At 54.2% G+C, this 27,372-nt stretch overlaps 7 protein-coding genes across 7 annotated transcripts; 2 read left to right on the top strand and 5 right to left on the bottom strand.

Moving 5' to 3' along the window:
* Positions 1-156: 156 nt before the first annotated feature.
* CGGC5_v010984 (uncharacterized protein) lies at positions 157-1,030 on the bottom strand (the record flags this gene model as incomplete). Its single annotated transcript, XM_032037589.1, has 3 exons — positions 157-723; positions 783-829; positions 880-1,030. 3 exons carry the CDS (start codon positions 1,028-1,030, stop codon positions 157-159), a joined length of 765 nt encoding a protein of 254 aa, XP_031892480.1.
* Positions 1,031-5,075: 4,045 nt separating this feature from the next.
* Positions 5,076-7,625, top strand: CGGC5_v010983 (uncharacterized protein; the record flags this gene model as incomplete). The annotated part of the gene is made up of 4 exons (XM_032037613.1): positions 5,076-5,476; positions 5,705-5,781; positions 6,901-7,127; positions 7,557-7,625. 4 exons carry the CDS (start codon positions 5,076-5,078, stop codon positions 7,623-7,625), a joined length of 774 nt encoding a protein of 257 aa, XP_031892775.1.
* A 1,678-nt stretch (positions 7,626-9,303) lies between these two features.
* rdp1 (RNA-dependent RNA polymerase 1) lies at positions 9,304-13,673 on the bottom strand (the record flags this gene model as incomplete). Its single annotated transcript, XM_032037626.1, has 3 exons — positions 9,304-10,241; positions 10,301-13,234; positions 13,484-13,673. 3 exons carry the CDS (start codon positions 13,671-13,673, stop codon positions 9,304-9,306), a joined length of 4,062 nt encoding a protein of 1,353 aa, XP_031892774.1.
* Positions 13,674-14,431: 758 nt separating this feature from the next.
* CGGC5_v010981 (D-lactate dehydrogenase) lies at positions 14,432-16,393 on the bottom strand (the record flags this gene model as incomplete). Its single annotated transcript, XM_032037637.1, has 5 exons — positions 14,432-14,823; positions 14,882-15,280; positions 15,336-15,554; positions 15,609-16,008; positions 16,058-16,393. 5 exons carry the CDS (start codon positions 16,391-16,393, stop codon positions 14,432-14,434), a joined length of 1,746 nt encoding a protein of 581 aa, XP_031892773.1.
* Positions 16,394-21,212: 4,819 nt separating this feature from the next.
* RPS4 (40S ribosomal protein eS4) lies at positions 21,213-22,485 on the bottom strand (the record flags this gene model as incomplete). Its single annotated transcript, XM_032037648.1, has 3 exons — positions 21,213-21,564; positions 21,876-22,298; positions 22,472-22,485. 3 exons carry the CDS (start codon positions 22,483-22,485, stop codon positions 21,213-21,215), a joined length of 789 nt encoding a protein of 262 aa, XP_031892772.1.
* An 889-nt stretch (positions 22,486-23,374) lies between these two features.
* Positions 23,375-25,075, bottom strand: TAY1 (telomere-associated protein 1; the record flags this gene model as incomplete). The annotated part of the gene is made up of 1 exon (XM_032037659.1): positions 23,375-25,075. The coding sequence occupies one exon, from the start codon at positions 25,073-25,075 to the stop codon at positions 23,375-23,377; it is 1,701 nt and encodes a 566-aa protein (XP_031892779.1).
* A 1,509-nt stretch (positions 25,076-26,584) lies between these two features.
* On the top strand, positions 26,585-27,182 carry CGGC5_v010978 (uncharacterized protein; the record flags this gene model as incomplete). The annotated part of the gene is made up of 3 exons (XM_032037670.1): positions 26,585-26,646; positions 26,707-27,037; positions 27,090-27,182. The coding sequence occupies 3 exons, from the start codon at positions 26,585-26,587 to the stop codon at positions 27,180-27,182; spliced, it is 486 nt and encodes a 161-aa protein (XP_031892778.1).
* Positions 27,183-27,372: the final 190 nt, after the last annotated feature.

The following is a 27,372-nucleotide window of genomic DNA, read 5'->3' as shown; positions in this document are numbered from 1 at the left end:
GTACTGAGATTTGTCTTAAAGAGCGGAATACGCCATTTTCATTTTGTACATCGCGTCAAGGACGATCTGACGGCGCCTATTCCGAGGCTTGGCCAAGATCCGTCGCGTCCGCGAGAGGGGGGTATCTTGAGTCTAGGTAGATGTTGGGTTGCCACCTCATCGTCCCTCCTTGCCTGGCTTGGAGTCAGACTCGTTCTTGTTTGCTGCTTCATCCTGGGGCGTCTTTCCAAGTTTGGTGAGAACTCTAGCGGCCCATTCTTCAAATTCTCTCTCGGCAGCTTCGTCTGTCTGGCCAGCGGCTCCATGGATACTCCTACGAGCCATCGCCCTCAAGTCCTCCACGGAACTAATGTCGAACGCCCAGGCGGCACCTCCAGTCATCATCATGCCGAAGCTGACAACGTTAAGAGTCGCCAGGTTCAGCGCCTCCAGGGCGATCAAGGAGCCCTCAGGGTTGCCCTGCTTGCCTGCCGCAGCATGGCTCGGCGAGTAGAACTTGGGGTAGGCGGCCATTGTCTTCCTTGCAACGGCTCGTCGCGTGATCACAGACGAAAACAAGAGGAAGCTGGCGCCAGCAAAGAACAGGCCCAGTTGTTTCGCAGCTCTCGAGGAGAAAGCGGAGGATGTTGGCTGAGCTTGTGGCCTCGTGAGGCGAGAGTCCGGCGACTCGTTGTCGGCAGGAGCCATGGCTGAGGAGTGTTGCGCAAGCATCGAATCTTGAGCCTTGATTGCCTCAACAGTTAGAGACACCATCCACAGTGGCTGATCGGGAGGGGGCTTACCAAGCCAAGGGCGGTGTTTCCCAACTCAATTGACCACAGGCTGTTTGCTGAAGTACTTGTGCTGGAGGTGTTCGTGTGGACTGGACGGGTGGCTCACAGCTCAGGTGCTGCGCAAAGTGAAGCAAGGTTAGGCAAAGGAAAGCGGAGCTAGCTTTGGCGCGGGTGCTTCGACAGTGGGAATGGAAGCTCTTCCGCTCTGGAGTCGGGGAAAGGAAGTTCCCGCCCCTAAAATTAGCCGACCCCATCATGTTGAGCGTTATATGCAATAACGGAAACGGGTTATGCATCAACTGAGTCCACGGAGGAGACTCCGCTCCACTTCTCGCGACAGGGATCGTCAGATCTTTCCCGTCCAGTACATTGAGGAAAGGAACGTGCTGTACCTTATTCTCCGGCTTACCCGCCGTCCCTTTCGATTTGGCCTGCCTCGTTTCCGATGACTACGTCGTGGCTGCTTTGGCAATGATCTTTGAATAGATACGAAGGCAGGAGATGAGCGCCCAACTGGCGGCTTTCTCCCCCTCAACTACGCCTGAATTCCAAGAATTCCCCCCCTTCATCAGGCTGTCGTATATGTGCGGAGGCATGCAAATTTGCATCATGCCGGCCGAATGCTACGGTTCACTACGGACGAAATGCAAAATGCAGTCTGCAGACTGCAAGCTGGCCCACTGTCAACACCACACAACCTTCAGAAGGCTCGCAGCCACGAACCCTGCGACCGCGATGACCGACAAGCCACGACGAGCATCACGAAACCCTCAAGGGCTTGGACTGGAATCTCAACATTGCATCCGCGAGAAGCCATGCTCCCTCTTGTCTGCAGCTGAAATGCGAGCAATTAAGGCGGTCTGCGATTGCGATAGCCCTCGGCGCTAATGGCTGCGCTAAATCCCTCGTCAAGCAATGGCACACGTTGCTCCCCTATGGGTTTTCAAATCTCCAACGCCCAATCACCACCCTCCACAACCGACATCAACCCCGGCCTTCATCACGTACTTGGTGCCAGGTTGGGATGACAGTTGGCCTTGCAACGGTCGTTCCCATCAGACGACATCACTTGCAGATGAGATGCCAGCCTGGCCAGCGGAAGTCTTCCCCGGGGCCTGTCCCGCCCCCCTTTGACGGCTGCATCTAGCGAATGGCATGACATGGGCCCGCCGGCTGTGCAAGATTGTCCGTTTGGCACTTGACCAGCAAACTTCTGCGCAAAACCACCATGCAAAATGATAGATCAAAACTCGCTTGTCAGCTACCTTACCTCCAGCACGCATACGCCATCCACGCCGCGCTGCATCAAACTTCACGATTCATGAAACTAAACAGCAAGCCAGCCATCAGACGCAAAGCTTCGGCCAACTGACCAGTCCGGACCACCTGCTTGTCTCGGCAAAGATCGAAGGCCCGGAGATCTTGATCGCTGCATCGCCGATGGCTTCTGATGATTTGGAGAGCTGCACCAGGCTGCTGGGTCTTTGCAGGCCTGTGCGGTATTCGCGCAAGTTACACAAGGTGCAAGCAGACAACTTCAGCCATTGCCGGTTTTCCATCGCGACTGCTTCTTCTAGATGAGCTTGGCATTTGCGTCTGGTCGCACAACAGTCGTCGTGCCGTTTCCTTGGGTTCGACGTCAGTCGTCTAAGCGATGCTTGGGGACATTGCGATCTGCCTGGTACCTGCATAGGAACATCTGGTCTCTCCCTAGACGAAAAGGAAACGGCGGTTCGATGTCGAGCTCGACTGATTGTTGAGTTCTCTTACCTCATGTCGACTAAGCGCAACGAAGAGGAGAAACCAAACCGAGACCGACCTTACGAACACAAATCGGCCGGGGGCCTGGACCGCCGGCGGGAGCATTAGTCGAGTTTTCTGCAATATGATCAAAATTCCGGGTCGGCCCAAAGCTCATGGTCACATGGTTGGCCGAATAACAGCAACGGGGCAATCTGTTGCAATGTCCATCGGGCTGGCGACGTCCAAAGTAACTAGCGAAATGCAGCACCCAGCAAAAAGTATGCGACGATGTCGGACTTCGACTGTGGAGACTGCGACAAACATGACTGAAGAGCGCTCCGTCCCGACACTCGGGCACCTGGATTCGATAGTCGCTGCAAGACAAGAAAGCCACAATCGGATTGCATCGGAGACAGGTGTTGGTTTACGGAGAATGAGAAGTTCCAACTTGGCCCGACTTGTCTCATTCAGACTCGAAGCCTCTCACAAGTTGGATGCCTTCATCGTCAACAAGAGGCGATATTCGACAAGATCGCATGTTGCAATAAGATTGGGCAGGCGACCTGCAGCAAAACACTTTTTTTCTTCGTCAAACAAGGATGCGTCTTGCTCGAGAAATGCCCAAGCGACTAATAAGGGCTGACACACAATGGGCGAGGGCACAGACAGTGGGCAGTGATTGGTGGCTGGCGATTTGCACGTCTGTCATTTATCACATTCTGGAGATCTAGTGCCTCAGCCCGGAAGGGCAATAGTCACGAATAGGGACCACCTAATGACGACGAGATGGGGTCGGGTTCAGCTGACGCCCATTGACAAGACTTTCTACGGCCAGATTTTGAGTGAATGGCAGCGGCTGAGGGATTTAGCAGGCAAGCAAAAGCACGGCCTCAACGTGCAGCACATGTGGGAATCTCCGCGATCGCCGAGGCGCGAGTTGATCGCGGTGTCGCTGGGTGCCATGGTTGCCTTACCATGTATCTGGGTCGATGATCGGGTTGCGCATTAAGTGATCGATCTCTTGACACGATAACCTCCTGTCACTGCGGAATATGCATATTGCGGCAGCAAACGTGTTGATTACTATTCCAACGGGCGAGGAAAACAAAAGTCGACGTTGGCGGCGGGAATGGCGTCTCTTTGCGACGCAAAGCTTTGGTAACGGGAACAACCGCAGAGGCGAAAGTTTGCTGATGTGTCGTGGGGCCTTCCCGTCAATAGTCACGGAAGGCCCTGTGCCTCGTCCGCTGTACGCGCCGGTCTCGTAGCGTACGACTCATTGTCCCAAAGTCTACTTGCTCTCTTCAACCACAGGCGGCAAAGGTCGAGAGAAAGAAGATTTTTGGGACCAAATCAACGGGACGCAGCGCACGGACGGAAATCCGACAGAAGGGAAAGGGAGGGCATCAGATCTGAGTCTTTACCTCTAAACGCACGCCTTGGGCCCTGGCCGGCATCTTCAATCCTGGCAGCGGGGAAAGAGGATGGCTTCGTGTTGTCCCTGTTGAGTCGAGTCAAGTCAAGTCGCAGATGCGTGAAGTGGGAATTCTGGGAGGAGCGAAGACAAAGCGCAAATGAGAGATAAACTTGGTCAACTCTCACTTTTCTCATGGAAAAAGAAGAACTGACGAGAAGTGGCCTCTGATATGTGACGAGAGAAGGGTAGGACACGGCAGGGAGGATATGGTGGGAAAGACGAATCCCAAGACCAAGCGAGACCAGCACTTTTAGTGCCGCCCACCTCTGCGCCCTCGAGTGTCCCCTGGTCCCGGCGATGAGTGCCCCGGACCCCCGGGGAGGTCTCCCACATTAAAGCGGGACCACGGGGGTCTCAAAGGAGCGGCGGCGGTCGGGTAAGGCGCGGCTTCCTACCTTAGGTTGGCACACGCCAGCGATGCACCTACCTACCGTCCGCGGCCAGAGGCACTGGACGGACTGTTCAAGTGCACCCAGTACGTACCTGTCCAACCGTGCGCCACAGATGGTTAGCGCCCTCAGCGTTGGGTGTCCCACTGTCCAACCTCCATCCACTCGACTTCATATTCCCATCCTCACGCAGTCCACGCAGTCCTTACTGCGCCCACAAAGGCAGAATTTCTCGTAACGACGAACCCCCCTGCGCATGCGGACAGTCTCGGCAGATACCTATAGCTGATCTGGCCAACGAATCGTGGTTCAAATCTAAGCACCTGCATCAGCCCAACCCACGTCAAGTCTCACGTGGACTGATTCCGTCGGCCCTAATCAGATCTCGACCTGACACAACACCACCACTTGCTAACGACGTTTGGCACTCCCAGTCAACCCGACATTCAACCGCCAATCACCAGCTCTGCAACACATCTCCTTTGCATTCTCATCCTTGACCACTCCACCAGCTTGGCCCCTCCCGTCCTGGTCCAGGCGCCACGGATACTTCGCGATACACCAGCGGGAGCCTCACGTCCCAGACAACTTACGGGAGCCATCAGCCACCAGGAGCCCCTTGGGTTGCTGCACATCATCCATCTACGGCCACGTTCCGTCTGTGACCGTACGGCACAGCATCAACGCTTTATCATGGGCAAACAGAAAACAGCCAACGTTGGCAAAGCAAAGGGAGGCGCTGGCAACGCTGGAGCCAACGCAAAGACGACCGCTGCTCCCGCTCCCAACGTCCCTCCCGCTTGGCCCCAATTCAAGCCACCATTACCAGTCACCGATCTTGTGCCCGAGAAATTCCCATCGTGCCCGGACAAGGTCGTTCTTGTCCGCAATTTCTGGCCGAAATCCCTATGCAGCTCCTACGTCACATTCCTGAGGAATCTCCCGCTTGTCACCACCCCTGGCCGACCCAAGAGAGGGGAGGCGGTCAGAGTGAACGACCGTTTCCAAGTACAGGATGCCACTTTCGCTCGACGCCTGTGGGAGGAGACGGGCCTGCGCGAATCGCTTGCCCAAGAAGATGTTCAAGGCTTATGGTGAGTCCACTGCTTTCACCTCCCTCCCCCTGCCCTCTCCCCGCCCTTCTCAGAACCCTGGCCCTGAAGGATGCATCGTACGCGCTTCCGGCTAGATCCGCCAGCTGCAACCAGTCGAAAAATACCCAAAAGGAGTTTTGCGCACACGAAACCCATGCGGAAGAAGAAAACCAGCTGCCTCACGAACATCCAGGCGGGATTTCGGCTAACACGAGAAATACATGCTAGGGGCGGTGAGGTCGTCGGTCTGAACCCCAACATTCGCATCTATCGCTACTCCAAGGGCCAGTATTTCGATGCTCACTGTAAGTCCCAGCGCCAAGTCGTCAACCTGTCATTAAACAACACATCTACTGCGGTCGACGAACTTTCTGCGTGTCACTGTGCGAAGTCCTTCCCGCCTCAAAACATGTAGGATCCATGATCGAGTTCCTCGAAATCCTTTTGCGAGTGCAACTTGCAGCAAGCCACCAGGATTTGTCATTGTTGATCAATAGCTCGAGTTGAGAGTCAACAGTAGGGACATGCAAGCCTTCGAAGTCTTGGGCGAGCAATCGTGACATCACCAAGTGTTGATATCCTCCTCCCTACACCGACTCTTCTTAGGTCCCAGGGCCGAGTTACAGTTAGACCAGCCCACGACGCTCGTCTGGTGTTCAGCAGGCTAGAGTTGCCGTGTGCAGACACATCTTGCGAGTAGTTAGTCACGCAAGCTTGGTCCATACGTTTTCTCTCGCCCCTTTGGCAATTTCCTTCATCGACCCATTCGTACGGATACTCGCCATGGAGTGGTTTCCAGTCCATGCATGTCTCAACCTCATCAAGCCCAGAACAAAAGTCTCCAAAGAGGTCCCATGACTTGCAGTGTCGCAGACAAGAGACAAAACCAGCCGGGACCTGCGGTGGTTTTACCCACTATTTCTGTTATGTTTGAGGACGAAATTACATGGCCCCGCAATGGGTGAGGGCAGCGATCTACGATGGTCATTTTTGATATATGATATCTCGCCTCCTCCGCTCAGTCCTCTTTGTTTACCTTCCACTCGTCATCACAAGACTCTCGAGAGCTCGAACACCGCGAATCCCATCGATTTGTTCCGCAGGCCCAAACCCTGCGGATCGTTCCATACCGATCCACCCAATGGCGTTATCCTTCAGGGTCCCGGGGGAGAATTGAGTCCGGGAGCCAGCAAGTCCGATCCAGTCAACCCATCAGTATCTCGCATCTTCCCATCCGCTCGAGAAATCAAGCAACGAATGTGCGCTGGCGATTGCCTAGCTGCAGCTTCCAAGGATTCCTTCTGCGCTCTTTGACACTTTCCTTCTGTCCCCTTCACCTGTCTTCCGTGCAGGCCTCCTCTTCATCTCGCTCCTGCTCTTAAGATCGATCCAGGCCAGCTGACCAACGGAACCCCCACACTCAGACGACGACTCCAATAACGTCTCGCTCGCCCTCGACCCCTCCGCGGGAGCCGTGCCGTGCAAGACAACCTGGACACTCTTGCTCTACCTAACATCCTCCGCCGAGGGCTGCGTCGGCGGCGAGACCGTCTTCTTCCCCAACGACCGCCGCTCCGCCAAGGAGGAGATCCCGGTCGCGCTCGAAACGGGCATGGCTCTCTTGCACAAACATGGCGATGATTGTATGCTGGTAAGTCCTCTTCCTCTTCGTCTTTCTCTGCTTCTGTACGATTTCCATCGTCGTGCGTTCCCCTCGTCTCGCCTCGAAAGGCTCTGCATCCTCCCCTGATCCCCGACCCAAAACCGCGCGCTCCTGACCATGCTCTTTTGTACAACTGCGACCGTTGCCACCATGGGCTTTTCGCCAGCGTTCCTTCTGCCGTACCTATTTCTTTTCTTTTTCGTGGCGCGAAACAGGCCAACCACGGCCACACAACTGCGGCCTCACCTCTGCTACCTTTTCGCTTTGTCCCCAACCACCCGTCCCGCCTTGCCCGCCCACTCTTGCAGACATTAAACTCCCTTCCTCCCCCCTCCCACTTATTTTTTTCTTGCCCACCTCCCCAGCCGTACTAGGTCCAAGGAACTGCAGACTGACACATGTTCCACTTATCAACAGCACGAGGGGCGGGAAGTCACCGCGGGCGAAAAGTGGGTGTTGAGGACCGATCTCTGCGTCAGGAAGTGAACACGCCGCAGCCCTCACGGCCACACCCACACTCACACATACACAAACATGAACGCAAACGAAAACACACCAATGCCGGGCCGCACCCCTCCTTTTCCCGCTCGGACGTGGAGCCAAGAGGAACGAGATCGCGCGGGCGTAGCGGATGGTGCATCCACTGCGTTGGTATTTCGTCCCCGGGGGAGAGAGAGGGTACTTTGCTCCAAAGGGCAAGCCACGCGCACAGGATGACAGATCAATGCCTACGAGACCATTACATACTTCCATTTTGTACCTGTTCAGAAAACCACCAATCCACCAACCGCCGCGGGATCGTGCCATGTGCAGCCGCACCCCTCCCCCCCGTCCATCTACAATCTACTCCTCCTCGTCCGCTTGTTCCTTTCCCCTCTTATTTGGTCAAATATTCTGCTGCTGCTGAATCGTATGGAGAAAATAACGGGACCTCTCTTCTTGTTCGACATCGGGAAGGCGTCAAGTGATCTCGGGATATGCATCCCGTGCCCGATTAGGTTGCCGTTGATCGACGTGTTCGACGTGTTCGACGTGTTCGACGTGTTCGAAAGGGACCGAGCGGGAATTCTTTCCCCTGGCCCTTTCTCTTTCGTCCTTGTTTTCGTTCCGGGAACGACAAGAGGTGTGGTGTGTGTGTGTGAGTCGTGCCGGGGATGAGGAGCAAGAGGGCTTGTTCGTGCTCGTTCGCAACTGCTCACGAACAAAGTCCCAGCCGCCAGCCAATTCATCGAGACAGATATTGCCGGGACAGGTAGCAATTTTCAAGGGGTCCTAAAACCCCCCCTCCCCTCTCCCCGAACAAAATGCACACTACCCATCATTGTGTGTCACTCGCAACTCGCCTATGTCGCCATGTGTGCCATGTAGACATCTTCCCCAAGCGATGCGGCTGACTTTGAGGAGGGGAAAAAGCCTTCCACCTTGACTAGTTTTCTGATAGGAAGAAGATTTTTCTGCCGTTGTCGTTGCTGTTCCTACTGCCCGCTGCTGATCTACGGGTTGTTCCTTTTGCATGGCGCCGCGCGAACTTTTGCAGTGGATGAACGCAGCGGCATGCACCCCTTTTCTCGTGCCTGCGTCCTGCGTCCTGCGGCCCTCTTGAGGGGTGTTTCTCGTCTAAGGTAGTCTGCAGTCTGCACATGTGTCTATGTCATTCGTGTACACTTGTGTGAAAGAAAATGTGTATATTTTGCATGTAGAAGCCTCAGCCGGCTGCGTCCGGGCTGCCTCCCCGAGTGCCCCGAATAGAAAACGGTCCGGAGAGCAGGCCTTTGCTGCGCTGCCACATCCTCTTGGCCATGCCGTCTATTCCTTCTCGCAGCAACACGACGTGGACCATTCGGTTCGGAGACGTCCTTGTGCACGTCCCAAGGTCACAGCGGCATCAGCAACAGGCGACGTCTGCGTCATGAAGTGAAATCTATTATGCCATGTCCATGTGTCTCGTAAATGGAAAGTGACTGATGCCTGACGGATTGTGTGCGCACTCGCGCTTCCGGCCATCAGGGCCCAACCAAACACCCAAGTCTACTAGCCCTCTACCCTTTCTCAAGCTCCGAAATCGCTGCTCTATCCATGTCCATGATGAACAGCGAGAGACGACGGGAATGACCTGTCGAACGCCGTGTCGCAGCAGAAAAGGCTCCCGTTATCGCGCCCGCGTTCAGCCTCTGGCGCCGCTCATCAGTGCGGCCATACGATCCATGGGGTTGTCTTCATCCTCGACATGTACCTCTTCCCCACCGGTGGCGTCTTCGGTCTTGGATGACACTGAGACCTCGTCGCTGTTCCTGTCCGTGGGGCTGTTGTCAAACAACCTGAGCATCTCACCCCGGTGGACCTCTCTTCCGTCCTCAATCTGCGTCGCTGGCTCCGCCTCAACGGTCCCATGGGGAGCGTGGTAGGTCTTCTTCGTAATCGGCGCTGCTTCTGGGTTGATGGTGGGTGTGGTCTTGACTTTGCCCGTGGCAATACGGCCCATGATCCAATGAAAGATCCAGGGGAAGCTGATCAGGGGCATCGACTGACGCTTGTGCTCCTCGTCTTCGTACTCCCCTGCCAGTGCTGCATTGACCTCGTCCTGGGTCACTTTATACATGGCCGCCACGAATGGGCCGATGTTGTCGAACACCCGACTACCGCCGGCCTCCTGATAGCAAATTTCGCGAAAACGATGCTTCAGCAATGAGGATTCTCGGCCTATCTCTTCCTGCTGCTTGTAGTCACTGCCGACGCGCGGCTTGGACAAGGCGAAACCGGTCCAAATCTCGAACTCGGTATCAATGTCGCGCTGACCCATGAGACGCCGCATTGCCATATCATACTGGACCTTGACCGCTCGCGCCTTGGAGAGCAAGTCTTCAGTAAGATTGAAGCGGTTCAGAACTCTGTTGTCGAATCTCTTCTCGTAGAGGGGGTTGAAACCCACGTCTTGGATCATGTCGTACAATTTACCAAGAGCGGTCGATGAGTGGTAGGTCTGGCCTCTGCTGCCCAGGAAATGAGGGCGTTCCTTTGGATTCAGTGCGGGAGGGAGCTTTGCAGGGTCACCAGTCTTGACGTAGTCGACAGCCTTGGAGTGTAGAGCTGCGAGCTGAAGACCTGTATTGTGTTAGTACTCCTACAATCCTTTAGGTCCGTTTCATCCCAGATAAACTCACATTTCTGATCCTTGACGCCAAGCAAAGACTTGTCAGCGTGGGCCAAGTGTGCAGTAGCAATCAAGGCGAGACTGTCGTTCTGCATGTACCGAACAAAGAATGTTCTGAGATCCTTGACTTGAACATCTCGACGAAGTACTGCCGGTGTAGGCTGAGTATAGTTCATTGGCGGTTGGTGCCAATCTTTTGGAATGAGGTCTTGGTTCCACATCACGAAGAAGTCATCGCCATCCAGATCACCTCCTGACATCATGCTCGGAACATCGCGGTCGCCGTTTCGTGGGAAAACCACGACATTTCTAAGGTGGTGCAGCTGGGGGACGTCAACTGCCTCCACCACCCTAAGATCGCCTGGATGAAGTGATGGGTTGCGTCCAACGATACAAAGCCCCGTGACACATGTGAACTTTCCACTGCCGCTAGGGCTTTCGACCTGCAAGAAGACCTGAGGCAGATCCTCGATGTTGTTGGTCTTCTTCCCTTCGGTGGCGGTCGAGTAACCTCGTAGAGAACCTGTCTCATCCAAGCAGCCTAGAAGGAAAGCACTCTCCTCCACAATGACACGGGCCTTTTCCTTGAGCAGCTTCATGGACCAGATTCTCCAAAGATCCAGGATTGTCAGCACAAATGGCTCCTGAATCTCCGGGTCCATGAACCCCCAACCAACGAGATCTTTGATTGTCAATGATGTCAAGTTTTCATCGATATACTGACCCAAAAGGCTAGCGGCCGCAACTCGATCGTTCATTGCTTTCTGGTAGTTCTTGATCTGCCGTTCCGCAAGCTTCAGGATCGTCTCCGCTCGAACACCAAGGGATGTCAAAACAGTGATTGTCTGGCGATTCAAGGTCGCAATCGAATGCTGTGCGTACTTGATAATCTCAAGACCATTGAATGTTGCCTTGAACTTCTCTTGAGATGGCCGAATGTGAACCTCCTGCCTTTTGGCATCGGGCCAGACTGCCAGCATGCCTTTGCAACCGCCCATTCGGAATTGAAATGCGGAAGGGACGCTGATGCAGGCGTCATCGCTGCTCATCTCTACGACGACAATGTGCGCCAGCAGCTGCGAAATTTTGCCGACGCCGTCGCTGAAACAGAAGCCGTTGCGTTCGACGTCTTCAATGGGAACAATGTTGGCAACGGTGGTTCCTGGGATCTCGCGCGTGGTAGAGAAGCACTGCCCGATCCGTGCAGCGTATTTCGCAACATTCTTGATGTGACCGAAGTCACCCATCCAGTCCCGAATACAGTCGCAGGATCTATGGTCCGTTGGGCAAAAGAAGTAGACCGCGCATTCTCTAATTTGAGAATTTCCGAATGCCAAAAATTCGTAGTGTCGACTTCCAATGGTGATGCCCTTGGCCAAAGTACGGTAGACCCTGCTGAAAAGCTCTTCGCCCGAGTCGCTGTAGATCTTACCGTAGTAAAGTTCGTCAGTGAACTGTACTCGGAGGAATCGGTCTTGATATTCGCTGAACTTTCGGAGAACTCTGTTGGAGGACTCGACGCCAGGAGAGCTGTAGTATACTGTTGTGGGAGTCACGACAACCTTCCGGATTGTGGTGCAGTAGCGAGGCATCAAGGGGTTGGGGAAGTGAAGATTCGCCTCCTCATCCTCAAAGATGTCGTTCAGATCCCATACTCTCTTCTCGCGATCTGCAAAATATTCGAGAGTCCATTTCGCACGGTCCTTGTTGACAGCTGCTAATCGCTCCAGGAACTCTCGGGTGATAGCGTATTCACAGATGATGCCTCGAGAAATGCAAACCTCCAACTGATAGTGGACTTGGAAGTCCAAGGCTGGCGGTGACTCCAACGAGGATGCAAGAGACTGCAGAGACAGACCGGTGGAGGTGCCTTCTTCCTTCCCCTGGGTCTTTGAAGCTCTGTATAGGGTAGCGAGCAGAGCCGGCCTATGCGGAGTGAACTTGAAGTTGCTCAAAGTTGCCTCGATGTTGTATGCATGAAGAGCCTCCAGAGCCTCGTCCAAGGAGTTATCTTCATCGCCGACAATGAATCTCAAAGTTGTCCATCGACCAATGTTGATGTAGCCCGGGTCGTCAAAGTCTGTCTGCAAGGTGACAGGGAAGTTCGAAGGCAGGCGATTGTCTTTCAAAATGATCGTCCGACGCTCCCACATATCCAGAGTGCCCCAAAACAGCCTTCCTTCTGCCATTGCGGCAAGACTCTTGTCGTCTCTTTTTGTTCTGTAAATAGGAGGAAGCTCGAGAGGAATGACCAAGGCAGTAGCACCCTCTTCAGTCTTGGTCCGAAAGAGTTTCGTTATGCGAGCAAAGGCGATGTTGCAGCGGTAGCGATGGAAATTGTCGTCCTCCACGTCTTGAGCACCAACTCCACTGACGACTGCTTCGACATTCTGATGAGCTCTCTTCGGAATGTCAAACGTAACGGTGAGCTGCTTTCTTCCAAGATCCACATCAATTTTGACATTGTCATTGACAGACTTGTGGACCATCATGTCAGTTTCCTGGAGAAGCGAACCAAAGTCCATCTGCTGCACTTTCAAGACCGTTCTCGTTCTCAGTTGAACTTTTGGGTTGGCAGGACTCGGTGTCAGGTCGTCGAACTTGAGCTTCGGCACGAAAAGGGCGAGAGTGATTCGCGCCCTTTGTCCAGCACCGAACTTGATGTTGTAGTTGATGGAAGACCAGAAATTCGTTTCGGGCGGCGGCTCGAAGCGAACCTTTGCGAAGCCATTGCGATAGCCGTCCTTGTTCTCGCCGATCTCTAGCATGGTGATGTTGCCATGTCGTGAGAATGACTTGTGCAGGTCTGCCAGCGTGGCAGCGGAAGGCAGTCTGTGAATCTTGAGCGTGAGCTCCGGCCAGGTCCTCCAGGGGTTGGTATTTATGTCGAGGCGTTGACTGCTTGAGATGGTAGGCTCGGTTTTCGTATCGATTTGACGAGTACCTATGTAGTCTGTCAGCAAATTGAAGCAAAACAATCGGGCAGTAGCAAGGGACACGTCGAGATGATGAACTTGTTAAGGTCTTCCCCATGAGGCAGGAAGCCCGGGAAAGGGAAGTGCCAGTGACGGCTGAGAAGAGTGCAAAGGTATTTTGCGGAGAAGAAGTCTTGCAGCTCGGGGGAGCGGTTGCGGAAGGTCCTATTCACGACAACTTCGACTGACTAGACCAAGATAGAGATATTTGTACGCACCTGAACGAAAGTTGTTGGGCGTGGTCTGTCTCGTTGACGAAAGCGTCTTCAAAACTGTACCCAAGCTTGCCTTCTCGCGCTGCTCTCCTTCCTGTTGGCTCTCCTGCGTAATCCCTAGGGACACTTCGGACGCCGGAGACCCCGGAGCAGAGTTTGATCGCGACATGGCATCTGCGATGTCAGAACTCATGATGTTGTGAGAGAATCTAGGTCGGGAGAGACATTGATGGTGGTGAAGTTGTTTGGGTTTGATGCAGAGATATGGGTTAGGTCGAAGGTGAGAGGCAGAGAAGAAATATTGAAAAAGGTGAGGCGGACAGAGGGCTAGCCTGGAAGGTGTGTCGGAAGTTGCGTTGTTTCCTTCTTCAAGAAGGCAGGCAGACAATCAATCACCTGAAGGCGTTGCCTTCTTGATTTTCTTCTTTGAGGTGAAGTCGAGAAGATTCTTTTACCTCAACTGCAACTACCCGCCTGCCACATAAAGCTTCTTGATGGGTCGACGCGAAAAGTCAGGAACAACGCAAAGTCTGCAGGCTCCCGAACCGGAATCCACACCTGTATTAATCCCATCATCAATCTTCACACCAACATACACTCTCTCTGTATATGCCAGCTCGAAAATGGAGATCATCACTTCTGATGCGTCACGAACGAGATACTACAATCAAGGCTGTTACTGACCTGGATTTTGTTGATTTTATCCCCTCTCTATGGAAATTGTTCAAACTTGAGTATGTAGCATCCAACCAGCTCAACCGGAGTTACCAAGTTTGTCAGGTGCCTCGAACTCGCTAAGTGTTTTGATGGAAGCTGACTATTCCAAATCTTGTAGCCAACGGCGCAAGTCACTCCATCCTGTTTTTACCAAACCAACTGAAGACAATGCGATGCAAACACGTCATCGGCCATACTACAAAAGCCCACCCCAAGGAGCGACCATCCACAACATCAGATCGTCTTGGACCCCTCGGGAATGTCCATGATCTTACCAGGGTTCAAAATCCATTTCGGGTCAAGCGCCTTCTTGATGGATTTCATCACGTCGAGCGTGTCAGGACCAACCTCAAGAAGAAGCGAATCCTTCTTACCCCAACCAATGGAGTGCTCGCCGGTACATGTTCCCTCCATTTCGATCGCGCGCTTGACCATGTTCTTGACACACTTCTCAACCTTTTCTCTCTCCTCGGGGATCGTGCGGTTATAGATAATGCTTTCGTGGAAGTTTCCGTCGCCGATATGGCCAAGGATACTGGCGAACAATCCCATCTCGTCCATCTCCTTTTTGCTAACCTCGATCAAATCGGCCAACCGACTGAAGGGCACTGCGACGTCCGTACTCCCTGCAAAATGTTAGTCTGCGCCGCATCGGCAAATGGAAACACGCTGAAAACTACTCACAGACTTCCTCTCCGTCTTTACGAAGCGCCAGCATTGACCAGAGCGATTCTTTCCTAGCCGACCAGAGAAGCTTCTGCTCAAGTGCATCCTTGGCGAACTCGAAGTTTCCGCCCTTGTGGTTCTTGGTGATATCCTGCACCAGGCCGATATTTTCCTTTACACCAGCCTTGGTACCAGAGAACTTGAAGAACAGAGTCGGAAGCTCCTTCCATACCCGAGGAGCTGTAGCACCTCCCAGGTTGACGACCTTCATCTGGACTTCGTCCATGATCTCCATGGCAGCGACAGGAATGCCATTTCGCATTACCTCGGCCGCAGCAGCCGCTGCATCTCGAATGCTTGGGAATGTTACAACTGCCACAGAGAAATCCTCCGGTACGACTGTGAGCTTGAGAGTGGCTGAAGCTGCATCAGTTGTCTGTTCAAGTCGTCGAGGGGGCTTCTAAGTACTCACCTTCGGTAACAATACCAAGCGTTCCTTCAGACCCAACGATGAGCCCGTTGAGATTGTAGCCGGCGGATGATTTTCTTGGCCGTCTTCGAGTCTTGACCACGGTGCCGTCGGACAAAACGACGGTCAGGTTGATGACCCAATCCTTCATGGTTCCGTATCTAACCGCATTTGTTCCCGAGCAATTGGTACCGATCATTCCTCCAATCTTCGCACTTGGACCTAAAGTTTTCGTCAGCAGTTATAACGAATCGCATACATCGGCACAATCCTTACCCGGATCAATGGGGAAGAAGAGACCACTCTCCATTTTCGCCAGCTTCTCATTCAAATCCTGCCATCCAATACTTGGCTGGACAACAATATCCATATCTTCCTTGTTGAAAGAGAGAATTCTATCCATGAAGGCAAAGTCGACGCTGATTCCGCCATACGGAGCTGAGAAGTTGCCTTCCAAACTGGAACCACCAGAATAAGGGATGATAGGGACGTTGTACTTGAAACACACGCGTGCAATCGTCGAGACCTGTTCCGTTGATCGCGGGTACGCGACTGCCACAGGAAGACCATCGGGGTTGGTCGTCGACCATTCAGAGTAGCCGTGAGCATGCAAGTCCTCAGGATCAGTCGAAATAATGTCATCGCCTCCCAGTTCTTGGCGAATTTCCTTCAGGGCCTGGCACATTGTCAGGATGATGGAACACGTATGCATACGGAGAACCTACCTGCTCCATTTCGGCCATACTCGCATACTTGATAGGTCCGATACCGCCAAGCAGCGAGCCATCCGCGAGAGGGAGAAAGTTGGACGACAAGGGGCTTTCTTTTCTTGAACTGGCAAGACCCCATCCAGCGGCGCCGGCAGCCAAAGCCACACCCCAAACAGACTTTCCATTCCAACCAGCATGCGAATTCGCGCTTGAGCTTTCGGAGTTGCCACCTTGAGTGCTCTTCCGGGCGGTCGTCACGGAGAACCTCCGGCCGGCTCGGAAGGTGGATCCCACCAGTTGGCCCCTCAAGCCGTGGCTAAGGAGGGGCCTCGCAGAGTATTTTGCCGACATGGGCTGCAAGGAGATAAATCCGAATGGTCAAGATTGTGAGTCGCTATTGGTCCAATGAAGTGGCCAGGGTTCGATGCTGTCAGAAACGACGGGGCTTGACCACGGTGTGGGTTGCGTCGGCGAATGGCTTGTGTCGGCGTTGGATTTTCCTCTGTTTTTCTGCTCTACTTCAATGAAACGGGAGTTGAACGATCGAATTCAAGGACAGCGACTCTCGACTTGTTCGGCAAGGAATAGATATGAATTCTTCAAAGCCACTGTCGGGAAAAGGAAGGCATCCAGTCTCAAGAGAGTCGAGTGATGCTGACGAGATCAAAGGGTCGGCGCGAAACGAATCCGTGACAAAGACGTTCGAGATCGTGAACACACGTGAGTGGGAAAGGGCACACTTATATCCCAAGAAGAGGACAATCAACCACTGCAAGATTCAAATCTCGAGCTATGTCGCAATCGTCCACAGAGGAAGCTAAGCGGCTAAGCGTTGGGGCAAGTGGATAAGGTGGATGCTCATGGGGCCGAACATCTTTAATAACGATGTTTTGGGCGTTTCTTCGTGGGAAGAATCCAGAGCGTGACCCAACCGCAAGTATCTGGGCGTACTACTTCCCACATTAGGAACGAGGTGCATCCAAGCCAGAGGCTATGGGTGGACAGACGGTCTCCTGGCATCCAATCAGATCACTGGAGCATAGCGATGTTGGCCAAACCAGTCAAGAAACCAAAAAGCAGGAGGGCTACGATGACGAGAAGCTAAGCCGACGAACAGCCAAGGTCGTAGGTCTGAGTCGTCAGCGGGGTGGGATGCCGGGCTACCTCACGATGGTACTTCGCAGTACCTTGGCGACTAAGACCAGACCAGCTAAGTTCTCCAGGTGGAGCACTGGAGCTGTCTTGCTGCTGGAGACACAGCAAAAGGGACGACATCGGTCTTGAATCTGGGGCACAACCGATTTCAAGCGGGGAAGAGGCCGAAGCTGAAACAAGAGACCGTCGACTCTTTCGGTGATGGGAACATTTGCCCGGGCTTCGGAACGGTGACGGCGATGGGTGGCCCAGCTCAACTTGGACGCTTGGCTGCCTTGTATTACCAACCATCACTCTCGTCCTAATCACTTATGGCCACACCAACCCAGTATGTCGGGTAGCAGAAGCAGGGGCATCGGAGTTGACGCGGAAAAGAGACGCTGGCCATCAGATTGAACGGCAAAAAGGGCATGAGCACCTGCCGAGACGGGAGGTTTTCACGTCATCACAAGAGACCGACACCAGGTTGTGATGCAAGTGTGACCCCCGTTTCGTGGGGTGGCTTGGGAAAGGTGGATGGGGGGCAGCGACAACCTTCTGGAGTTGTCAATATGAAGTCTGATTACCAACTACATCCCACCGTTTTGTTTGGGCTACAAAGCGACATAATCAAACCGGAAGACCTGTTGTGCAATTGGCTGCCGAGCGAAAACTTGGAGGGCTTCGGCTAACAGTTCTAAGACTTGCAAGAGCATTGACCGACACCCGTCTTGTACGACAGTGAGACGGACGAAGAGCCTGAAGATCTAGTGCTCAAGCTAGAAGCGTGTCCCCCACGTTCAGCCAGCGAAGCGACGAGGGTGGTAAAATTTCTAGCTATCCCCATGACCACGGAGTTCAACCTTGCAGGGCAACAGGGTCAAAAAAGAGCCTTGAATTCTGACGAACCCCCGCGCATCGGCCCTGTCGGTGTAGAGTCCGCGGTGGAGCCTGCTTGAGGGGTAAAAGGACTGCGGTGGACGCCGAAGACGCAGGCCCGTTAACCTCCGGTGCTTCTAGAGAGCAGTCAGTGCCGCATCCCGGCTGGGAGCTGACGGCCCTTTCATTCTCTGGTGGGTGTCACTGCATGTTCCTGCGCACCGCTGCGAAGTCGCACTTCTATGGTGGATCACAGGACGAAGGCAGACACTAGGCCATGCTTGCGAGGCTCTTTCGTGGACATTGATAGAGCAAGCAACTTACTCCCAGCTGTCCCACCCATGGATGCAGCCGGGAATCCGCTTCCGATATTTGGGCCGGCACGGAGGTTTACCGAGGCGAAGACAGCCACTGCGCTGTTTGAACAGGATGCTTCTGAGCAGCTGAAAACTGCACTGGCCGTACAGGACTCTCATCCCCTCCAAGTTGAACCGCTCACAGCGTTTGACTTGCTTACCACCTATGTCAATATTCGTCAGGGATGTCTGCGAGGCTTATGTCATCTTAGCTGGTCGTCTTGGTTGCAAAGTCAACTAGAGAACCAATCGCGACTTTGGGATGACAGCATAAACAATGGCCGGTGAGTGGCTTTCGGAGACCGGTGACCTTTCTATGAATCACGGCAATAGACGAACACGAGGACGTGCTCCCCTGCCTCGTAAGAGACGCATCATCAAATGCACTTATTGTTGAGCAGACCTGCGGGCGCTCAGCCCTCCCGTAACCTTCCCAAAGGATTTTCGATGCATCACTAGGGGCGTAGTCCCACGCTGCAACCCCTGCTCTACTTGCAACCTTCCATCGATGATCGGTCTGCTTGTTGGGCACAACTTCAGGGGCTTGCATCGGAAGTCGGATGGCCCAGGCGGGAAAGCCGCAATTGTTTGTCGATTTGAAGTACTTCAGCATTTCCATGAAATCGAGAAGCCGGCAAGCAAGCTTCATCAACCTGGCTTCCAACGCTTACTTGTCTAGCCTCATTTCGCATGAGCAGAGAAACCCCAGTGTATTTATGGCAAGCCTTGTTATCCGCCAACTACCACGCTTTCTCCTGTGTCAACAGCGGACCCTGCTTTGACATTGCTTAGCCATATTTAACAAACGGTTCCTGAGAGGACAGACACTCCCCACTTGAGGATTCGAGCCCTGCAGGAGCTCGTTCTCTACAGGTCCGAAAGAATGTAGCGCTAACAGTTGCCCTCCGCTTCAATGTTCTAGAACGCTGCCTGTTGCAGTCCTGGCGCTGCAGCTTCGTTGCGGTCTGGGCAGGAAAAGAAAGGTTCGGAAAGACAAATCAAATAATACGGATGACCGCATATTGCCAATGGATCTGGCGGTGGCGGAGGCAGAATTCCGAGCAATACGTCGACGGATATTGGCGAGGATTATTGCATGGTGCAAGATACCACCCGCAGTCCTGTGCCTTAGAGGCGCTGCTTGCCTTGACTACGGCACATTGTGCCGTGGAAGATATCCATCCCTTGGGCAGATGGGATTCTCCGCTTGAACCCAATAATGTTACGGGATACTGGACATCAAACCCGACTTCCGTCTCCAAAGACGAGTGCTGTTGTCGTCAAAGTTATCGTGGCACGACAGGTTGGGGTCTCCGCGGTTTCGATTGCTGGGGGAGTTTGACAGCGACGGTCGTACAGCAGGGTTTGGGGTCACAAAGGCGGGGTGTTCCACCCGAACTCAAGCTCGCGGCACCGGGATCACAACTTTCGTGCTGAACGTCAAAAGCGAAACTTGCCAAACTCGCTTCGTCTACGGCTGTCTGATGCTATATCATAGCACGGAAGAAGATTTGCACACAAACTGTACGCCACGCCGGAGCCAAACAGGGGTGTGACGAGAGCTGACGAGACAACCCTCAAAGCTCATGGCTGGCAGCGTGTGTAGATCCCTCTGGCGGGAGAAGCCTCTCCTTCGTTTCTCGAATATCTCAGCACCCACCATCGCTCCCTCCAGAACGCGCGTTTGACCAACGGTTCGCTCAGAATTCGACCCAGGGTGGCTTCTCCAGGAACCGATGTACCTCGCCTGAGATGCCGCTGAAATCACCGTCACAAATCAACTTTGGCGTTACACGAGCCGGACGTTCTGGCTTCGCCTCGTCGAACACTGAGTGCCTCGATTCTCAGCCTCTTGAATCCCCAGCTACGAAGCATTCCGTTCGATTGCGAACATGGTGCGTTGTACGTAATGGTAAGACTGACAACGCCCGCCCCCCCAAAAGTCCCCCGCGTCCCCAAGACTCGAATTCGCAGGGAAGCCGTGTCAATTTTCGTACTGCCGAGTAAGACTGCGTCATGTAGAGCATGCAGCGAGGCACGAGACCCTTTGCACTTTGGCCTTGTTCCTCCGACTCATGTTGCGAAGTATCTCTCTATCCGTGGATCCGAATCGAGGGGGCCTTGCTGGGGCGATGTGACGGCGGCGAGCTGCGGTGAGGCTGGATCTGTGCGGCTTGCCTTCGTGTACAGCGGCCTGAATAGACCACGGTGAGCGGTGAAGAGGAGCCTCGTTGATAAAAGTGACGAGCCGGGCACCTTCTACGAAGGTCCAAAGTACAGAAGTGCTCAGATGGAATGGCCTCATTGCCACTCTAGCTGGTGATTTGTATTGGCAGCTTCAGGTCGCTGGTATCCCTCAGACCCCCGCTAGTTTGTCGACGCAATCATCTGCCTAACTGAATACAATCTGCTGCGAAGTGAACCGACGAGACGGCAAAGTCAGAGAGCATAGACATTCACGATAGCAAAACATCACGGGCCATGGAAGGGAACTCAAAAGTAACTTGGGCGGAAGAGTGACCTTCAATGGATTGGTATTGGCCGTAGTACAGCTATCTGCCGGGGACGTCAAAAAGCCGACAACTCTAAAATCAGCCCTAGACTCCGTTTTTTTTGATTCATCAATCCCATTTGCCCGACCCAAATAAACCGTTTCGTCCTTTTTTGGAGCAAAGACATCACGAAAAAGTGTTGTTGCGGCCAACCAGCGTCGTGTCCTTCAGGACTACGACAGGAGCAGGCGCGCGGCAGGACTCAACTCACATACCCACTTTGCTGGAGACAGAAGAGTGAGGAGGAATTTAGTTGCCAGCCAGGGCCTGGGCGCGGCGGCGGTCGCGCTCCTCGGCGATGGTGAGCTTGACACCCTTGCCCTTGGGCAGGGAGATCCAGGGCTTCTCGGAGCCGATGACGAAGACGTTGGACTCACGGGTGGCGAAGGTGTTGTCAATGGCGTCCTTGATGTGGACGATGTTGAAACCTCCGTCGTGGCGCTCACGGTGGGTGATGACACCGACACGACCCATGTTGCGACCACCGGTGACCATGGCGATGGAGCCAGTGTCGAACTTGATGAAGTCCTGGATCTTGCCAGTCTTGAGGTCAATTTTGACGGTGTCGTTGACCTTGATGAGGGGGTCAGGGTAGCGGATGCTGTGAACAGACATTGGTTAGCCAACAGTTGGGGTAGGATGAGACATTACCAGCCGTCGGATGTAAAATCTTGGTGTGGTGTTCGTTTCGACAAATCGCGGCCAATGTTGTTTCTTTCCTTCTTTTTTGACGTTGGTTCCTGCCTTCCTTGACTAGCAAGTGAAGTCGTCCCTTGTGAAAGGAGAACGCTAAGGATATGCACCCAACAAGAGCAGAGAGACGCATGTTTGACATATGGATTTTGACGAATCGACCAAAGCTTGATCCAACGGCTGAATGATGTCTTACGGAACATTGAGAGCAACACTCACGTTCTGGCATCGTGCGTGACCAAGAATGGGATTCCGCCGCGGCCGAGCTGGACGCGCTTGACCTTGCCGAGCTTGTACTCGGCCTCCTCGGCCTGGATGCGGTGGACGGTGAAGCGGCCCTTGGTGTCGTAGATGAGGCGGAAGTTCTCGCCCGTCTTCTCGATGGTGATGACGTCCATGAAGCCGGCGGGGAAGGTGATGTCGGTGCGGACCTTGTGGTCGACCTTGATGAGGCGCTGCATCATGATGGAGCGGGTCTCGCGGTAGTTGAGGGCGTACTTGAGGCGGTTGCGCAGGAAGACGATCAGGGGCAGGCAGTCGCGCAGCTTGTGAGGACCGGCCGAGGGGCGCGGGGCGTAGGTTCCCGACAGCTTGTCGAGAAGCCAGTGGGAGGGCGCGCTAAGGCGCTTCTGGTGCTTCTTGCTGGAGGCATTGTCAGTTTTGGTTCACGGTTGGCGATGTTGTTTTTTCGATTCATCTTGTCGTTTCGAAAATTGCCATCCCTTCGCCGCTGCTGTTTTCGCAAACAACAGGAACGACGAGAAGCATTTCGAATTCGAATCGTCCAGGGTGAATTGAGTGCGAGAGCAACTTACAGTCCCTTGCCCATCTTGTCTGACTGCCGATTAGTCTATGGGGGTATCTGGTCGGTGGGTGTGAAGTCGAAGTCAAGGACAATCTCAAATTCGCAGCCGGGACGTGGAGTAGCAGGTCGCTCGATCCAAAAATTCTGTGAGGCTAGGTTTTTCGAACCCTACGCTGCCAAAGTGGGGGCCTTAGATAATACAGTCAAGCGAGGCGGGTGGTCTGTGCTGCACTTTGACCAGAGCTGCTCGATTTCAACCTGCTTGTGGGGCAGTTGCTACTGTCCCGCCGCCGTCCATCAAATTGTGGAGGGCCGGCCAATGGCTGCTTCAAAGGGGACGGACCGAATCATGTCGGCGAATATGGATCCAACGAAGACATCACAGGATACTAGCGTGCGCTCAAGCTGCTGCATTCTGATACATCCATCTAGCGACTGATGCTTTCTAGCACACAGATTCACACACTCTATCCGACAGTCCTGGAAGCCCGAGGCCGTACTAGGCTTCTCGGGTCTCCTCGTTCTTTTGCAGAAACGACTGTAATCCTTCTAACCGTGTCCATTCCATTTTCCCATCCTTGACCGTGAGGTATCTGATTATGCGCCGAATCTCCATATCGCTATAACGGAAAGTCCAGTTTGGTATAAGCACCCGTTCAGAAATGACCGTAGAGGCAGCAGAGCGCCTCGTTCCCCTACTCCACGCAAACAAATAATACGCAGCACTTTTAATATCTAAATCAACGAGGCCCGGCAAACACGGGCCTCTTGGCTCTGAAGAGCATCGGATGAGTTCGCAAGGCATAGGAGCCTTGCCGTATGTTATGTATGGAGAGCTGCTGAAGGGCAGTGAAGCGACGTGGGCGTTCGGCCTCGAGATACGTGTTGTCGGCTCCTTCAACAAAAGGGTAGATCAAGGTGACATGGGCTCGGGTGCCATCTCGGCGGCATACTGCCTCATGGGCAAGTTGTCGACCTGAGAGTCGTCCAATAGCAGGCGGGAGATGTCCATTTCACCCGCGCTGCCCATGAAAGCCGCGGTTGTCGTTTCGCCAAAGTCGAAGGCCTGTTGTACCGCCGGCGATTCTCCATTGTCGAGCATCGATAGAGGCCATCTGGGCAGATCCTCCTTCGAGTTGGTCCTATTCAAGGCCGCTTCCATTGGAGGCGGTCTGTTGGGCTGCAAGGTGTTGCTGATGCTCATGCTGACCGTGGGCTCCAGCGTATCACCACCCCTGCCGTCTTTGATTTGGAACAGTCCCTTTTCAATCTTTTGGTATACACTTGGGTACTTATTCCGCACTCTATCCCGAAGGTCCGTCGGCTGTCGTCCTGACAGACTGAAGCGAGAATCCCGCTGGATCTTGGTCCATGCGGGTCCGTACTTGTCCAGACCCTCTAGTATTTGTTTATCGTCTTGGTCGGTGAATGGCCGTCGTTCCCGTCGATGAGACTTCTTGAAAGGGCCATGGATTCCCAGCTCAGCCAAGTCCTCAAGCTTCTTGCGGTGCGCCCGGCTTTTCTTCGCCTTGGGGATGCCGTCCGCGTCGAGCAAAGCGGCCTGTGCCTGCGATTGCTCGGCAACAACAGGCTCTTCCTGCGCGATAAGGATGTTCTCAGAGAGCAGGCCAGTCTTGGCCTTTGCCTTGGGCTCAGTTGGAGTCGTAGGCATTGCAGCCGTCGCGATCTTGGTGTCGCTGTTTGTCCGTCGAAGCTCGTTCGGGCAGCACGTGCGGAACCGATCTTTCAAGTCTCCCGCAGTTCGGTCGTTGAAGTTGAAGTCCGGATCCGCGAGTATATCAGTCCACTTGCCTACGCCGTGTCGATTGACGCCTAGAAGCAAGTGGTTTGTCTCTGCCTCGGACCATTTGCGTCTGGGCTTCATAGCCTTCTTCCTCGTCTTACCACTGCCGGCTTTCGAGGCCTTTGTAGGAGTCGGTTCAGGGTCCGGGGGCTTCTCGGTTTCTTTCTCTTCGGTGACGGGCGCGTAATCTCGTAGGGGCTTGAGCTGGTTGCTCTCGGGTTCGTTAAAGTCGTTGGAGGCAATGGGAGGAAACAGAGCAGCGTCTGGTGGAGGTTCATGAAGGCCATTGATGATGGGCGGCATAGCCGGCATAACCTGAGGTTGGATGGGCTTCTGCTTCTTCACCGGTTGAGGCAGCTGAACGAAGTCGTCCTTAGTGGCGATGTTCCGGTGTCTCTTCTTGTTGGATGTGTCATCTTTGCTATTGTCGGGTACTTCGTCGAGGATCTTGCTGAGGGAAAAGGATGAGTCTGTCGTGTCTCGATCTTCACCGACGAGCAGCCTGAGCTGCATATATGCGGTACTGCTAACAGTCCCCCCTCGATCGGTTGCTCCATCGTCTTCCTTTCTCAAATCTCTCGCGGCGAAGGCATCGTCGGGCCCTCTCGAAGGTGCGAGCGGGGCTCCATGGCTCGTGGCGAGAGGTGCCTTGGGCTTATCTTCACGGTGGGAGGTATCGGGCTCGAGGGGGAACGGTCGCTCGGAGGGACGAGAGTATGCCAGGCGAAGCGGCGGCAGATCAGCGCGAGCAAGCTGAGGAGTAGTCGAATCGTTGAGCAGGTGGATGAGGCGTGGCTCGATGAAGGCCATCGTGGGCGAAAGGAGTCGGAGTGGGCATTTGGTTAAAGATTGATGTAGGAAACAACACTGGCGAAGAGAAGAGGGAAAGGCAGAGCGCGGCGGTGGGGACGGAAAGAGGAGGACCAGCAGTCAGGGTGTGTGATGGCAATGATGGCAGACGGGGCAAGATGGTGAGAATGGTCGCGAGAGCAGACGCGGAGTGGTGGGATGGTATTCGAGGCCTTGCCTTCTCTTTGCCTTGCACGGCTCGACTTTTGACTGGCCAAGGCGATGGCGGAGTAAGGTAAGGTACTAAAAAAACGCCTGCAGCATTCCACGTCCGTCTGGCAGCAGTACGGACGGACCAGCAGAGCTAGCTCACACCCTGCTGCAGGGCACTCCCAGAGACATTGCAAAGCAGGTGCAGCGGTAGACCTCCACTTCCCAGAGAGGAGCAAGGCACCGAGTCCACCCACTCAGTGAGGTCCCACGTGAAGATTCTCCACCAAAGCAACGGCGAACCAGGCTAGCGTGGTTGGAAACACGGTATTTCCTGCTACGGCAGGGAACAAAACCGGGTGCGCTGAACAACTTTGATACTTTTGGTCTATCATTGGACTGTCACAGGCCACCCCATAGGTACTTGTACCTTGCCTCACTTCATTAAATAGATAGGCCGGCAGGGCACCTTGTAGGCACCCAATCCTTAGAGGTGCCTACCTACGGTAGGCGCATCGCATGCCCAACACCCGCAGACAAGTCAACGCATTCTACTTTTGACTGCGGACTGCAGCCTCTCATCTCCAGGCCTGTTGCCTCGAGGTTGGCCGAAGAAACCAATCCCAATGGCTTCAATACGACTCCAAGCTGCCCTAAGCTCCTTGGGCAGTGAGCACTAGCCCAAGGTATGCGTGAGGTGCCTCTAGCAAGGTAGCATCAGGCGGGTGGTGAGTGGTAGGTGCCCAAGGTAAGGCGATGGAAGCAAGGGACCTCATGCTGGCGCTGGTGGTGGTGGTTGTGGCGTCCTGACACTCATTAATGAGCAGAACGAAAACTGACTGGATGCTTCCCCGTGCACACCTTTTCCCACGCACGCAACCGCAACCCACCTCCTCAGGGCAAGGTTCGCTGCCTCAGCACTCGGACATGGAGGAGCTAAGGGTCCCAAGGGGACGCCGGAGGCACGGGAAACACCAGACCGGTCCCCTGTCTCCGTTGTTTCCGCCTCCCCGCTCCACCCTCGCCTCTGAGTGTCTCTCTCCGACGTGCTCTTCAGCCAGCCGTCGAACAGCTCGATTCTCAACCGCCTCGGCGTACCTATGATCGAACCTCTGACCACATCTCTACCCAATCAACCGACTTGCCTTCTCTCCCTCCAATTCCATTTCCCTACCCTACCCTAACCGGAACTTTTGATTCCTGTCTGCATCTGCCCCCAAAACCGCCGACCTTCCATCGTTCGAGTTGCACTGCATCTTCAAAGCAGCTCCACCAGCTCGCGACAGCGTCAACCCCCGGGTCCCCGTTTGAGCCGCCAACATGGCCTCCGCACTCCCGACCTTCCCCAGACTGGTTTTCACCGTCTTCGAGCCCATCTCGCTGTGCGTACGATCCTTCTCGACAAGTTGAGGCGCCCCATCAGCTGATGTGAATGTCTCAAGCGCCGCCGGCTTCCTTGGAGCCGTCATTGACCCGGATTGGTTCACATCCGAGCAGATTGCTTCGGTCGCGACCACCAGTCCGCCGACCCCGGCCACAGATCACAGCCGCCTCGTCGCCCTACAGCTGGGCAACATCTATCTTCTCATGGCCATGGTCGGCTTGGCTGTCCTCAATTCCACCAGCGAGCTGAAGGTGGTGCGCAGTTATCTCGTCGCTCTGTGGATAGCCGATCTCGGCCACATCTACGTGTGCTATCATGTTCTGGGCCTGCAGAGATTCATCGACGTTGCAAGTTGGAATTCTATGACTTGGGGCAACGTGGGAGTGACGGTAAGACCCTGAATAGCCTCGGCCGGCGAACGTGCAGCGCTAACAAGTGTAGGCATTCCTGTGTCTGACCCGCTCGGCCTATCTCATGGGGTGGTTCGGGGCAGATGTAGAGGACACCAACAGCTCATCAAAGAAGCGGGAATGAGATTCTCGCACACTTTGGGCGTTCGCCGATATTCAAATGATCTGTAAGATGTCTCAGTCTCTGCTGAGAGCTGGTCATCCGGGCTAATGTCCCCTACGGAGGCGACGTTACCTGTCGATCCAGCTGATCCTCTGCCTTTTGTCTAATCCTGATACTCGCCTTTGTGAAACCTTGGGATAGGAATCAGAGA

This window comes from Colletotrichum fructicola (genome assembly GCF_000319635.2).
Source record: "Colletotrichum fructicola Nara gc5 chromosome Unknown KSG_Nara_v1_contig06, whole genome shotgun sequence".
NCBI classification, from domain to species: Eukaryota; Fungi; Ascomycota; class Sordariomycetes; order Glomerellales; family Glomerellaceae; genus Colletotrichum; species Colletotrichum fructicola.
The sequence above is the reverse complement of the archived record's forward strand: the minus strand, read 5'-3'. Positions and strand labels throughout refer to the sequence as shown.